The sequence below is a fragment of the Ctenocephalides felis genome, unplaced genomic scaffold (assembly GCF_003426905.1).
Source record: "Ctenocephalides felis isolate EL2017-DRISC unplaced genomic scaffold, ASM342690v1 CF-g0.4_SCAFFOLD_03572, whole genome shotgun sequence".
NCBI lineage: Eukaryota > Metazoa > Arthropoda > Insecta > Siphonaptera > Pulicidae > Ctenocephalides > Ctenocephalides felis.
Genome location: NW_020539726.1, coordinates 29830078 through 29847043, shown reverse-complemented (window position 1 = coordinate 29847043; position 16966 = coordinate 29830078). Strand labels below are relative to the sequence as shown.

Below are 16966 nucleotides of genomic sequence, written 5' to 3'. Positions count from 1 at the left end.
TAGTTAGTTACCTGTTAATGATATATCATTGAAGAAATTTTAAGTGAATTTTTATTAAATTCATCTGTTGGAATTTAGGCTGAGATACAAAGACGTCGAAACTATTGCCCATAATTTTGGAAAAATCATTTCTGAACTCGAAGTGCTTGTGTTTGCATGCTGCATTGCTGCTGGTTTTTCACCTGAAATTTAAAAAAATATGCTGATGTTAGATTATTTCCTTTTAATAATCATTTTCTTAGTTTTTTTTAAAAAATAATGGTCTTTTCCAAAGCATCAAGCATCCTACATTATTTTTAATTTATATGAAATTCTATTCAATGTTATACTAATTTTACATATACTTTTTTTAAATTCCCGTAGGGTAAGTTATAGTAATGGGCCGAAAATCGAAATTGAAAATTTTTACATTTCTCAACGTTTTGAAGGTTTCTGAACATTTTGGCATACCTCAGAAAAAATTGATGTGTGTGTGTATGTGTGTGTGTATGTATGTATGGATACAAATTTCCAGTCACGTTTTCAGGCGCACGGATCAACCGATTCGAATGGTTCAAAAAACATTTGATTTCCATTGATATGGAGAAGAGCTTATTAGTTTTTGGCAAAGGCAGATCCAGCCTTTTCGGAGATACGGAGCAAAGAGTGCAGGAAATGGAAATTGAAAATTTTTGAGAGAACGGAGCATTTGATTTGAATGATCGAATGATCTAAAAAACATTCAATTAGTAATAATTGAGAGAAGAGGTTATTAGTTTTTGACAAAGGCAGGCCTAACCATTTCGGAGATACAGAGCTAAATGTGCAAAAAATGGCAGTTTTTGAGAGAACTAAGCGTCTGATTTGAATGATTCAAATAACTTTCTGCTTGTTTTGACAAAATAATTGATTTTGGAAAAAAAAATTTCTTTCAAATTTTTTTTTTCATTTTTTTTCTCAATTTTTTTTTGTATTTAGAAAATAATTCAGATTTTAATCGTAATTCTGATTAAAGTTCTAATGTACTTTAAACAAATATGTTTAACTTTGCATTTCAGTTTATATAATTCTTATAAATATTAGACAATGTGACAATATTTATAATAATCTATTTGAAAACATTTAATATTTCTTGAATATTTCGTTACGGTATGGGAAGTTCTAGCAATTTGCCTTAAGGCACGATGCCATACACACCACTAGTTTATAAAATTTTTTGGAATTCATATGAATGAACAAGGTACGCGAATCAAACCTAAATCATATCATAGTGTTTGTTTTCTTATTGACAAAATTAATTCAAAATTTTAATTTAATTTTGAATATGAACTTAAATTTTTAATGTTACCTAAGCCTAAGTTGAATATAAATGCACAAAGTGAACCAATAAAATTTATGATCGGTTCACTAGTTTAGGAATCCATACCGGACCAACATTATGAAAAAAATATACAAATTATTTTAAATTTGAATTTATGCACAATAAATTATAGCAGTATTTTTTGTTTACTACTTTGTTGTTAATATAGGTTAAACTTTATTTTTTTAATGGACATTTAATTTTAATAAACTGCACGAAAAATAAGTATACAAACTACCCAATCATATGCGATTGAACTACATTGATAATAAATTATAAGCGACGTAATTTAATGTTTAACAACGTGGGCTGACACAAACAGTCCTAAACTCGTAAAAAACGTCCTAAAAATCGCCTTTCGAAGGCATTGCTATAAGACGTTCGCCGTAATTATAATAGCTGTCAAGAGATACGGAAGTATCTTGTAGTTTTGCCATTGAACTTTTATTATACTATTTATTACATAGTTTATACAAGTGTTTATACTATGATCAAGGTGTTAATTAGTAAATTTAGTATACCGCTCTGCATACAAATGTTCCAAACAGACAGTCTCATGATGGTGAGAAGTATATGTTACTACTTCCTCGTTGCTTGAGGAGAAATTCATAAAGTAGAATTCCGCCACTTTATATTTTCCATACGAATTCAGACCATTTAACTTTGCCGCAAGTCGAGTCGCATATTTGGGAGCAATTGTCGTCGTGTTATGAAGCGCTCATGGTGGCTGCGGAAGAGCGGAAAAGCTCGAATATTTCTAATAAAACTGTTGCTCGCCATTTCGGCATAGTGTTTGCTGACAATTGTGAAGTTACTTAAAATAGAATAGAAATTTTGTACAAAAATTGGGTGTTGAATTCTGTGATACATAAATATTGTAAATGAGTTGCGGTACACAGTGATGGATTTAATTTCTTTCGATCATCGGTATTATAACATGGACAACTAACGTCAATTTCTGGATGTTTTATTTCTAATTATGCAATAATTACATTTGAAGTTATGTTGTAAGTTATATGGTTCTAATTTGCTTATAAAGTAATAGAGTAAAACACGTAAGGATAGGATGAAGTTGCTCAAGTCGTAGCTGTCTAAGTTGAACCCCTAATATATTTTATCCGATTTTTCAAAATTACATCATTTGTTATAGTTAAACAGAAATATTCAGTTGAACAAGCAAACGTTTACATTTAAAAGGCCGGACGAATTTTTGAAGCAGAAACAATTATAGAGTAAACTATTATATTTCAATATTTGTGACTCAATTGTGAGGTGATAATACGATAATTATGTAGGCATATTTTAAATGTAAAATTTGATCAATTTGTCCAAAATTTCATTTTCAAACTTCTAAAATTTTGCAGCTGAATTCGTGCTTGTCCGAAATTCCTCATTTCTACTAGAATAATAAAATCGTTTTATGGACGTTTTTGATAAATTCAACAATAAGCATAGTCGACAAAAGGATAATTAATTGGCGGTCACTGCAACCCCAAAATGAAGGGCTTTAACCCTCATCTCGTCACAGTATTATGGATAATTATAATATAATAAGTTTTTGGTTGAGTTCGGAAAGCACCAAGCGGCTGTAACCAATAACTGCCTAATAATTTTATAAGTTGAATCGTGGCTTTTTTAAATCATTATTCGATTTTTAATGTTAATTAAAAATGTATGATTCACCTCAGACTAAATTCTACATATTTTTTTCGCAGTAAGCACAAAAATGCTAGAAACGGTACGGCTAAGGCATTTAAATTCTCATTTTTAAGAAATGAAAACAGAGAACTACTATTTTAATAAAACAAATCGAATTTTAGCAATTCTTGTCAAGTAAATGAATATTCAATAAACACCAACGATTTTCTATTAATTTAATGCACTCAATATTACTGCATTATTTACTTAATGAGTACGACTTAATCAACCTACATAACAAAAGAAAATTCAAGTATAAATTATAAATTTAACGCGCAAATTCTGACAATATACCATTAACCTTGTTTGATTGTGATTTTTTATATTAAAAACATTTCTGGTAAACACAATTTAAAAAATCTATATTCACTTTAATGGCACTTTTTTTGATAAAATAAAAATGTTATGGCAACGCTATATTACGGTCTTATCTTTGTAGGAATTGATAGTAAAAACTGTTAAAAAGCTATGTACTTGCTGTGCGATTAGACGTTATCAAAGATACATCAGAAAGTTGCACTTATAATAACATTTTTATTTAACGTTTTGTGTTTTGTAGGTTAGGTTTCATATGTGAAATGTCTGATCGCACAGCCAATACATAGTATTTTAACAGTTTATTACTACCAATTCATACAAAGATAAGACCGCAACATAGCGTTGCCAAATTAGCTAATATAAATAATCTTAACCTATATAACAAAATAAAAGTATAAATTCGACATAACATGCATAAGCTGACAATAGTTTCATACTTCTATTGTTTTTAAGTTTCAAAAGTTTCAAGACATTTTCAGAGCAGGTTATGGTACTGTTAAAAAACTAAATTATTTGTATCTGAGCATATTTCATTAACAAGATTCAATTAAACAAATCTTAAGATTCATATAAATATTAAATAGTATGACGATAATTTCAATCATTGATTTGATGATGTTTTTTAAACATGTATTATGTTGATACATAGACTAAGAAAAGTATTTGATCTAATGTCATTACATTTTACAGTACGATAAGATAATTTTCATCGGTTTAGCAAAAAGGCAAAATTATAAGTATTTTGACCTATTTTTTTTTTTTGGAGTAGGTATTGGCTCTTTTTTTGGAGTAGGTATGAATCAATCGACAAACTCTTCTATAGTTGAGTAAAATATAATAGGTTTATTAACATTTATTTTTTCTTACCGTTTAATACGTGTACCGTGATGCTGGCCTGTCTGGCGTTGGATGGCGCGCAAGTGAAATTTCCGCTGTGCACCGTTTTATTTGCTTCCGGAACTGTAAGCACACTAGCGCCTCTCTCGCCCGTCACGATAAAACCTCGGGCGCCGTCGTAGTTCACCATCCTTGAAGCGTGGTACCTGAAAATAAATAATATAAATATGAAATTATTAAAATTGACAAAATTGTTAACGTCTCTATTAATAATAATACCTATACTTTATGTCTAAATACTCATTGATTGTCTCTAATATTTTTTTTATTATATTATTTGTCTCTATAACGTATCCCACTATTATATTATTCGTCTCTATAACGTATCTCACTATAATCTCTCTATGACTGCTCCTCTGATACTAATATATTTATATTAGTAAAAATTATTTTGTTATTATCATCCATCCATATAGCTAATTTTATATAGACCCATACTATCATTCACACCAACATTTATACAACATAGCGTGGCCACCTAGCTAACAAAATTCACTGTTTTTTTTATTATTTTCATCTTTTCAATTTGTTGACTATTGTTCATTGTTTTATAACCCAAAAAAATAATTAAAACAATTATTACACTCTCAGCAGAATGCACAGTTCTAATCTTCCAGTAGATCTTTAAATAAATTGAAAGATAAAGCGTCATTTTATATAGTTCTCATGTCATGTTAGTAACAATTCTCCTCCGAAACGTCTTGATCGAACTTTTTATGTAATTTTATCATCATGTTCAATATGACTAAGAATCGGATCAAGAGTGTGCCACCCTTAATATTTGTTTGTTATTTTTTAAATCCATTTTCTATTATTTCTTATAATTCGAAATTATGACATATATACCCCTAAATCTTTACCCTTTTACCACAAACCTCTATTTTGTAATAGTCATTTTAGCAATCGTCACTCTTTTTCTGCCACTTTCATTCAATGAATAAAAATTATGCAGAATAATTATTAAAAAGCATAAATTTAACTCGAAAAAAATTATTTCTCATTAAGGATTTTTTTTTCAATTTTGCGACTAATTTTGTTTTGATTTTAATACTTTATAATATGAAATTGAAAAGCTCATTCTTCATTCAGCGCTCGAAGCAAACACATCGATTATACAATACCTGAGTACAATCAACAAGCATAATAAACAGCATTTATTTAGTCACAGTTTAGTGTAGTGTTTGATCTAGTAAGTGACTTTACTTGTGAATTCAGTGCTTTTTAATTAAATATAGTGCTCCCGTCAGGGAGTACTATAAATTATCACTCCACTACCATTGTGGAATCATTTAACATCATTCACGAAGACCAAAATAATTCTACTCAACTAGTTCTGAACCAGATGACTACAAAAAGAAATAACGATGATGCAGTAAACAGATCAACATCGTCGGATCCAACTCCCATTCCATCAACAAGTAATTTGTCTTCAATAGCAACAATGGATCCAGAGTCCACTGCACGCGATGTGATTGATTACACGAATAAAAACCCATGGCAAGAGGTAACTTCCGCTAAAAGACGTCGCCCGAACAACGCAGTAAGTAATGAAAGCGTTCCCATAAAATTAGCCAACAAATTCAGCGCTCTAGAAAACAAAGTTTCTAAACCATCAGACGAGGCAACAGATAATAAAAAATCTACTCCTCCGCCTTTATTTGTCTACGGGGTTCGAGATTACAATCTTATGATAGCGGATATTAATTCAATTATTAATAAAAACAAATACATCACTAAATACCTACCCAATAAAACTATTAAATTCAACATTTTTGAAATAGAAGACTACCGCAATTTTGTTAAATTTCTGCGTGAAAGAGACGTCGTTTTTCATACCTACCAGATAAAAGCGGAACGCTCATACAGGGTTGTACTCAAATATCTGCACTACGCCACAGATAAAAATGATATCAAAGCCGCAATTGAAAAAGAAGGTCATCCTGTCAGAAATATTACTAATATCATACATCCGAAAACTAAACAATTGCTGAACATGTTTTACATAGACTTAGAACCCAAAGAAAACAATTCGTCAATTTTTAAAATGAATAAAATGTTAAACCAAATAATTCATTTTGAGCCCCCAATAAGATCATCTAATATTCCGCAGTGTGTAAGGTGCCAAATGTACGGCCACACCCAGCGTTATTGCAACCGCAGATTTATATGTGTAAAATGCGGCTCTGATCATGAGTCTAAAAAGTGTACAAAGCAGCTGAAGCCCCGCCCCTTTGTTATCATTGCGGCGATAATCATACCGCAAACTACAAAGGGTGTTCTTACTACCTTCACCTTGTCGGTGCAGATAACGATCAAGCAACAATAGGCAGAAGTAACGGGACTTATTTACACACAAATGCAAACCGGTACAAATCCAACCTTCACAACAATAGAATTTCTCAGTACGCAAATCCTCAGCATATGTCTTATGCTCAGGTAATAAAATCGCAATCAAACCTATTTAACAACAATCAAAATCACATTAACAACAGTAATTCTCCATCGATGTCTGATTTCCTGACTGAATTTAGAAATATGTTTAGCCAGTTAATGGAACAAAACACCATGATTGTCAAAATGTTATCAACATTAATCAACATTAATAAAGCTAAATAATGGCTAATATTTTAAACTTAGGATTATGGAATGCTAACGGCTTGTATCAACACAAAGCCGAAGTAGAATTATTTTTGAGACACAACAATATCGACATCTTTTTAATTAGTGAAACACACTTCACCAAGTATTCAAACTTTTATATACCAAATTACAAGACATACTTCACTAACCATCCCGATGGCACCGCACACGGTGGGACTGCCATTATTGTAAAATCTAATCTTCTTCATTACGAACTGGATAAATACGAATCTGAAATTTTGCAAGCCACATCAATTTCATTAAAAATGAATTCATTCAACTTATGTGTTTCTGCAGTCTATTGTCCGCCGAGGCACAATATAACCAGTTTACAATTTCAAGATTTTTTCTCTACACTAGGTAGTCATTTCATCGCCGGCGGAAACTACAACAGCAAACACGTCAATTGGGGCTCAAGATTAAATAATCCCAAAGGAAAACAGCTATATGATACAATACATAAACTCAATTATAGTGTTCTTTCTTCAGGTTCCCCCACCTACTGGCCGAGCGATCCTGCCAAAAAACCAGATCTATTGGATTTTTTTGTATCATCGGGTATAAGCTCAATTCACAAAGAAGTACGAGCAAGCTACGACTTATCATCTGACCATAGTCCAGTAATAGCCAGCATAAGCACTTCGGCAAGTATTTTTAAACCCTCCTCTAGGATCTGCAACCATAAAACAAACTGGGACATCTACCGGAAGTTCGTAGAAGACAAAGTTAACCTCAAAGTTAAACTTAAAAATTCCGCTGATATCGAAAACACCATCGATTCCTTTAATACTCTTCTATACGATGCTGCAAAGTTTGCTACTCCTACTCCTGTTACGACAGAAAACTCCTGCCAGACAACAACATATGAAATAAAAAGGCTCATAGCAGAAAAAAGAAAAGCTAGGCGTAGGTGGCAACATAGTCATTTGCCCACAGACAAAAACATTTTCAATAATCTGAGCAACAAGTTGAAAGCAAGGTTAAAGGAACTCAATCAAGTGAGATTTAATAACTATGTATCCAGTTTGAATCGTTTTGACAATTCTATCTGGAAACCCGTCAAAAATAAACTTAAACCTAACTTTCAAAATCCTCCAGTTCGTATGGATACCCAGACCTCTGCATGGGCAAGAAGTGACAAAGACAAAGCAGATATATTTGCGGAATACTTAGCTACAGTTTTTCGGCCTAACAATTTATCAAATTATAATGTCAACATTAGTCCTGCTTTAGACCATAATAGCAGTCACGAAAGCGAGAAACGTTTCTTGTCTCTCAAATTAGTAGTTGTGAAATAAAGAAAGTTAAAGCAAAAAAATCGCCTGGAATAGACCAAATATCTCCCAGAATGCTCAAAGAATTGCCTGTAAAAGGATTCATTATAATCACCTATATCTTCAACGCTATTGTGAGACTTGACTACTGGCCAAATCAATTCAAGACCTCTTTAATAAAGATGATTCCAAAAACTGGCAAGGATCAACACTTAGTCACATCTTATAGGCCAATCAGCCTTCTTCCTATATTGTCAAAAATTTTAGAAAAACTGTTACTACAAGATATTCTGAAGGAATCCAATATCTTCCCTGATCACCAGTTTGGATTTCGTAAAGAGCACTCAACCATACAGCAGTGTCACAGGATTGCCAGTCATATCTATAACTCATTCGAATCCAAACAATATTGCACCGCCGTCTTTTTGGACGTCAAACAAGCATTCGACAAAGTGTGCCACGACAGACTCGTCACAAAAATTAGACTCTACTTACCAGTAAAGTATCATAATATCTTAACATCATATATTGTCAACAGAAAGTTTATAATCAAGGTTAATTCCTCGTCGTCTGACGTATTTCCTATCAAGTCAGGGGTACCGCAGGGAAGTGTGTTGGGTCCATTCCTATACACCCTGTTTACGCGCGATATTCCTACAACATCTATTACCACAATCGCCACTTTTGCAGACGACATATCAATCTTATCCACTGATGACAACCCTAGTACTGCTTGTTTAAAACTGCAGTATCATCTTAATTTGATTGAAGATTGGACCAAACTGTGGAACATAGGCATCAATGAGTCTAAGTCTAGCCACATTACTTTCACTCTTAACAAACAATCGTGTCCTGCAGTGTTCTTAAATGGCAATCAAATTCCAACAGTCAGCACCATCAAATATCTTGGAATTCACTTTGACGAAAAACTCACCTGGCGACATCACATTTGCACTAAAGTTAAGCAAATGAAAACGCGAGTTAAAGAACTCGGCTGGCTCATTGGACATAGATCCAAATTATCTCTTGAAAACAAGGTCCTTATTTATAATATGATAATTAAACCGTTGTGGACTTATGGTCTTCAGATTTGGGGCTGCTCAAGCAAATCAAATATTGCTCGTATACAACGGATGCAATCAAAAATTACTCGTTTGATCACAGGAGCACCCTGGTACGTAACTAATCAGATGATCCATAACGATCTAAATATACAGTTCGTTAATGATGTCATTAAATCAATCAGTGAAAAACATCACCGGAAGCTCGAAAACCATCCAAACACACTAATGGCGCCACTGTTAGCAACTCCAAACAGCAGAAGACTGAAGAAGAAATGGCCGAGTGATTTGATTTAAGCAGAACATTACTTGATGAAGTGACCTCTATTAAATATTTATAAATCTTTTATTGAGAGAGTGTGTGTGTGAATGTCTGTGCGTATGTATGTACGTATGTTAGTGTATATGATAATTTCATAACATTAGATCTTAAAATACGTAGTTTTCCCAATAAACGGCCGAAGGACCTGAGCCTACTAGTATACCACTTGCTGAAGTGGTTACTATTATATAATTTCTTTTTTTGTTAACGTGCGTGTGAGTATGTTTGTGTGCATGTACGTATGCATGTGTGTGTATTTGTTAAATTTATCACAATAGCTTATAGGATACTTTGTATTCTGATTGCTGTAAATAAAGAAATATAAAAAAAAAAAAAAAAAAAAAAAAAAAAAAATTGAAAAGCAGCAAAAAAATTACAATCGATAAAACTAGACGCGTAAAATTATCTATCGATATTTCAAAATCGTTTTTTCCGATGTGGACCACAAAATTAAGTTCTTGAATGGCCTGCAGAAAGAGCCATTTTGTCAAAAAAATATATAAATTGAATATTAAAATCTGAAGATACTTACTGATCGATGTTATTACATATCTAGTTTTGTCGATGTTAACCTTTTTGTTGCCATAATCTAAAAATTGTTTTGAAAATGTTTCAGCAAACAGAGCGGATAAATTTATGCTTTTTCATAAGTTAAGAAAATGTTGATCAAAATTCAATGAAAAATGTTCACAAAAGAAAGAATCGGTTATCCAGAAAGATGAAAAATAATGAGACCACTAAAATGAGTATTATGAAATAGGGATAGATTGCAGAAATTGTCATTTTAACAAAAAATGTAAAAATATTGAAATCTGATGATAATTGCTTACTGATCGATATTCTGAAGTATCTAATTTTATCGATGATAACCTTTTTGCCGCCAAACTTGGATATAGAATCAGAGCGAATAAATTTAAGCTTTATAATAAGCTCTTGATCAAAATAAATCTTGATCAAAATTCAATGAAAAATGTTCACAAAACAAATTGATCGGTTATCGAGCTAGATGAAAAATGTTTAGACTACCAAAATGACTAATATGCAGGGCCAAAAATTAGAGTTGTATGTATTGTTCAATTGCGCTTTAAAAAAATTAAAGTAGAAAATATTTAAGCATTTTGCATAAGTTTCAGAAAATTTAAATTACACTTTAATCAAAATCATTCAATGACTGAAAACCGGGGTGGAAAGCGATTCGATCACTGAAACGACTGTTGCGAAATAGGAGTTTTTGATAGAAAGGAGAACATTTAAGGTTACATGTTTAGTCATAAATTATAAAATGTTTAAGAAACATAAAATAAACCTGAGTAAAATAGATACCCCCTTCTCGGTCACGTTGAGTATGAAGATTGCATAAAAATCGGTCAACGTTTCAGAGGAATATTGTCAAAAGCATCATCGCATGAAAATTATATATATATATATATATATATATATATATAGAGTTTATTAAAGTTAACTACAAAATTATGTCTCACCAAAAAACATATAAAGGCGCTTCCGTCGCTCCTTTTATCGAGCACACTAGTCGTAAAGTAGAACCCTCTCTTATGTGCAGATCGGGCGCTCCCGTGATTTGAGCTACGGCTTCTGTAAATATAAAATATGATATATACGATTTATATATGTAACATATACATACATATATGTATGTACTGACGTAGTTTTCTCCTTACCTACTACTTTGAGGTGTATAAAAATGCTGGCAGGCGGGTGCGTCGAAATCTGGCACTCGTACGTGCCGGCATCTTCCAGCTTAGCAGACTTTATTTGAAGAGGCCAGTTGCCCAAATGGCGAACATGTTCAACGAAAAATCGCTCGTCGCTTGAATAAGTCGCCGTGCCAACGGTTAAGAGCTGGAAGTCTCGTCTGCGGATCCACGTCACCTGAAAATATTATAATGATGACTAGGGAATGCAATACCGATGGAAAATTTCAATACCAGTATTTCGGTAATTTTTCATTTTAAAACCGGAATACCGGTAAATTACCCGTATTTATATTATCTTAAACAAACGTAAACAAAATAGAAAGTTACTAGTACAAATATAAAAAAATGTATATACAACCACAACTCTAATCAACTAAACAATAAAAAAAATACATAAAAACAATAAAATAAAACAATAAGTTTATTTTTTTAAATGATAATTTAACGAAATTATATCCAATTTAATTAATTCATTATCACTATTGAGTCTATTGAGTACTTTTCACCAAAAACAAACTTATGAGTAAGAAAGAGCAAAAACTCATAAAAGATCATATTACATTACTATAATAAACTGTATTGTCTGTATCCGATATGTTAAATTAGCATAATCTCCAATATTTAAAAAAAATAATTTTTCTACACTAATTTAAGATCCGATACTTTGTCGAGATAAATAATGAGTTACTATAATTGTTAAGTATTGTTATTTAAAACAATGGTTATATAGTATTTTCAAATTTCGAAACGTTTTCGAAAAATAATATTTTATAATTGTAATAAGAAGCAAAAATATTTAGTAATTATCATAATTATTATGTATAAAGTTAGAAAAAAATAAAGATTACGCAGGGGTAATCTGTATGATATAAAATATTTTAGCGGAAATGTCACTTAAAAAACCGTCACATTTTTACATAAGATGAAACGAACATCATTATTTATCAGTCAAATTCTATTTGTTGTAATACGATATGTAGCCCTTAGTAAAGCAATAAATATTCAGTTTAATGACGAGTTGAGATAATATTTGACATTTGTTTATCCTATAGAATCACTTGAAGATATAGCTGTTTATGCGATTATGGAATTTAAAGATAAATTTGTTCCGAGAAATTTAAACTTTAGTGTACTATGTATCAAATAGCGCTTATGTAAAAATACGGAAAATACCAGTCTTTTTGGGGTAAATACCGGTAAAAATACCGCCGAAAAATCAGGTGGTTTACCGGTAATTCGGTATACCGGTATACTGGTATTGCATTCCCTAATAATGACACATAAGAAATTAAAGAATTGTTGATAAATACATACAGCTTTACCAAAAAGTTGTTTTAAAGTCTAAGGATAAGATTATTAATTAAAAACTAATTTATGATCAACTAGACTCCTTCGACACAAAATGACGTTCATGCAAATTTTCTCGGCGGTAGGTAGATAGATATGTACTTAAACAGGTATACAGGTAAACTGTATACCTGTAGAATAGATAAATTGGCAGACATTTAAACTAGTGAACGAGTGAAATGATGGACGAGTAAGCTGGTGAACGAGTAAGCTGGCGAACCGGTATGCTGTTGAACGAGTGAGCTGGTGAACAAGTAAGCTGACGAACAGGTAAGCTGGTGAACGAACAAGCTGGTTAACAAGTAAACTGGTGAAAGAGTAAACCGGTGAAGAGGTGGATATGTAATATGGTGATCATATAAACCGGTAGATATGTAATTTGGTTGACAGATAAACTGGTGTACAATTAAACGTGTATCTACTTATAATTTTTATTTACTGACCGTTCCTTGGGTGGATCTCTTCACAGTACAAGGAAGGACTGCCAAGCCGTTTCTCTGTGCGACTACTCTTGTTGCATTTCCCGTAACAAAGACCCCGTTTTGGCCTGCGCTGCTTATGGAATTGACATTGCTTCCTTTCGAACTTCGCGAATGAGATCTTCTAGAACGTTGTTTTAAATCCGCATTCGGAAATTCTGAAAAGAAAGAAATAACACTCTAAGTAAACATAATCCATAGTTGTTTATTTTTAAAATAATTATAGTAGTGAGATGGTTACAAATGTGGACCAGCACATATGAGTTTCAGGGTCGATTCCAACCTCGGACTGCTCAATATCAAACAGTATGATATCAAATTTTGACGAGGTTATAATTCTCAAATATAATCTCAAGTTAATATCTAAATATTTATATTTTTGCTACAAAATTGGACTTGCTTATTTTATTTTGTGGACGTTCAAGTCATTCTAAATCGTTCACGCCAAAATCGGTAAAATATGTATGTTTGATGTTAGTTTTAAAAAAAACTTGTACGACGATTGGCCAAGCCGTTTATTTGTAATCAGAAAAGTGTAAAATGTTTCATTCACGTCTTAGCCCATAATCTTGAATATATTTTGAAAAGTAAATACTAAGTAATGCGATACCGATGGAAAATTTCAATACCGGTATTTCGGTAATTTTTCATTTTAAAACCGGAAATACCGGTAAATTACCGGTATTTATATTATCTTAAACAAACGTAAACAAAATAGAAAGTTACTAGTACAAATATAAAAAAAATTATATACAACTACAACTATATTCAACTAAGCAATAAAAACAATAAAATAAAACAATAAGTTTATTTTTTAAATAATAATTCAACAAAAGTATATCCAATTTAATTAATTCATTATCACTATCGAGTATATTAAGTACTTTTCACCAAAAACAAACTTATGAGTAAGAAAGACCAAAAACTCATGAAAGATCATACTACATTATTATAATAAACTGTATTGTCTGTATCCGATGTGTTAAATTAGCATAATCTCTAATATTTTAAAAAAATAATTTTTCTACACTAATTTAAGACCGGATACTTTGTCGAGATAAACAATAAGTTACTATAATTGTTGAGTATTGTTATTTAAAACAATGTGATGCTTCTATAGTATTTTGAAACTTTGAAATGTTTTCGAAAAATAATATTTTATAATTGTAATAAGAAGCAAAAATATTTAGTAATTATCATAATTATTATGTATAAAGTTAGAATAAAATAAAGATTATGCAAGGGTAATCTGTATGATATAAAATATTTTGGCGCAAATATCACTTAAAAAACCGTTACATTTTTACAAAAGATGAAACAAACATCATTATCTATCAGTTCAATTTTATTTATTGTAACACGATATGAAGCCCTTTGAATAGCAATAAATATTCAATTTAATGACGAGTTGAGATAATATTTGACATTTGTTATCCTATAGAATTACTTGAAGATATAGCTGTTTATGGGATTATGGAATTTAAAGATAAATTTGTGCCGAGAAATTTAAACTTTGGGGTAATATGTATCAAATAGTGCTTATGTATAAATACCGAAAATACCGGTATTTTTGGAATAAATACCGGTAAAAATATCGCCGAAAAATCGGACGGTTTATCGGTAATTCGGTATACCGGTATACCGGTATTGCATTCCCTAGTAAATACTGTTCGAAAAATATTGGTTAGAATCGCGTTGATTAGTTTTTGGTAAAGATCTGCTGGCCAAATATTTAAAAAAAAATGTTTTGACTATTTTGATGAAACTTTGTATGACAATACATTTTGCAATATAAAATAACATACTAAAATATTATATGCTTACGATAAGCAGTTGAATTATAAAAATTCGTCAATTTTTTTCAAATTTGGTCGTACAACTCTATTTTAAACCAAGTTATTTTTATCCTCTTACATAAATTTGAGCATAGTCGATGCAGTTTGTTTTACATTATTAAATTGCGTGCTAATTGCCTCATATTCAAAACTACACAATAATATTATAATAGCACAATGTTACTATTATTACATCAAGCCAGGCTTTTGATTCACCATGCATTCAATACCATATGTTGGATGGAAGGAAATTCCAATTAAATTAGCTGAGTAAGTCGCAAGAATCGTCTTTTTGTATCCTAGTCTTTGTTTTGCTGCATTCCTTTCGCAATATTCCGCTGAAGCTAAATTAATAAAGCGGAACGGTATTCTGGTATACAGTTCGGTTCAAAGAAACGAGATTCGAAACCGGAATGAAAAAAATAGACCTTAAGGAAAAAGGGAATTAAAGGCAGTATGGTATGGCTCAGAGGAGAAAGAATGCAATAATATTGTGTGTTTGATATGCTAAATATGACCTCTGACACTAGCTGGAATTTTCATTGCTATATTTTATTTTACACTGTACTAGACAAAAATACTAGGTACAAAAATGGTACCAGTGAATTATATGACATATTATATGGTCATTGAGTATCAACGTACAATTCAGACCATTTATGACTGATTAAAAGTATTCCGAATGGATTTATTACACATAATTGAAAATGAACGAACACTCCTGAGTATTTTCTCCAAAGAACCAAATTTTTAAAAATCAATAACTTTTATAATTAAACCAGTTTCCGTAGGACTTTAATGGTTTAGTATGTCCATTTAGAACGAGTACTCTAGCGTTATACCAAGTAAATCGTCTAATTTTAATTTTAACAAACGTCAAAAAAACTACTCATTTTCTCAAACATTGATGATTTTTTAAAATTAAACTAACTGTCGTAAAGCCTTAATATTTCAGTAAGTTCTATAAAAACAAGATATATATCGCAAAAGAAAGTTCCATAAAAATCAGCTTAATTTTTTTTACAGTTAATTACAAAAAAACAACTTACAAAAAAGTAGATTTGGGCCTAATCAGTATCATTCTCAAATAAAATCTTTCGAACAGTTTTTGATCTTTTAAAATCGATTCGGTAGTATGAGCTTAAATGTGGACGACAAATTCAACACTTTTTCCAAATTACAAAGAAACGGCTCGGCAGATAGTCGTTTAAAACTGTAATCGGTTCAGGCGTTTCTGAGAAAACGCCGATCAAATGTCTAATTTTGACTAATGACAAAAAAACGAGTCTATTTTTTGTAAAATTTGACGAAATTTTGAAGTTAAACGAGTTGTCATAGAGCTGTAATGATTTAGTATGATCTATAAGACTATTATATCTACCGCAAAAAAAAAACATAAAAACCATCGAAAAAGATTTAACTCTTCATTACAAGAAAACGGCCCGGCCGATCTTTACCAAAAACTAATCAGGTCGATTCCCAATCGATATCTTTCGAACGGTTTTTGAATTTTCAAAATTAATTCAGAATTGCGGGCTAAAACATGGACAAAAAAATTTGACCCCTGCGATTTACAAAAAAAACGGCTCAAGCGATCGTCGCACAATACAGAAAAACGATAGTCCTCATCGAGATACATCGAAAGTGCAGCCGTTTTTGAGAAAACGTCGATTTGCGGAAAAAAAATTCACGCACACACACACACATACTTTTTCCAAATTTGGGTTTATTCGATTCAGAATGGCTTGAACGTCGAAACATAAAATTAGCAAATCGAATTTTAAAAACAATTAAGGACCGCAATGAATATTAATGACCACTTACTCTATTTGCAATCCTATTATAATTGCCTTGATTACAAACAAACGGCTCGATTCACAACCATACCTATTTGCATTTGCATCGGTCAAACAATTTGAATGACAGATATCTAAAATATTTCATGCAAATCTCATAATAGGCACGAATCCATCAATAGGTTCAATAAATGAATTCCTTTGACGTAGCTAAATTGATGGCTTCGGTAGAAATTACGAGAATA

At 31.5% G+C, this 16966-nt stretch overlaps 1 protein-coding gene across 1 annotated transcript in view; it reads right to left on the bottom strand.

Annotated features, from left to right (window-relative positions):
* The window catches only part of LOC113388624, a 122996-nt gene continuing 106030 nt past the window's right edge, over window positions 1-16966 (bottom strand). The window contains exons 4-8 of the mRNA XM_026625988.1: window positions 13055-13248; window positions 11229-11439; window positions 11031-11142; window positions 4223-4398; window positions 1-182 (exon numbers count right to left, since the gene is read on the bottom strand). Of these exons, the coding sequence (XP_026481773.1) occupies window positions 61-182; window positions 4223-4398; window positions 11031-11142; window positions 11229-11439; window positions 13055-13248 (815 nt within the window). The 3' untranslated portion in view covers window positions 1-60. The remainder of the gene's footprint in view (window positions 183-4222; window positions 4399-11030; window positions 11143-11228; window positions 11440-13054; window positions 13249-16966) is intronic.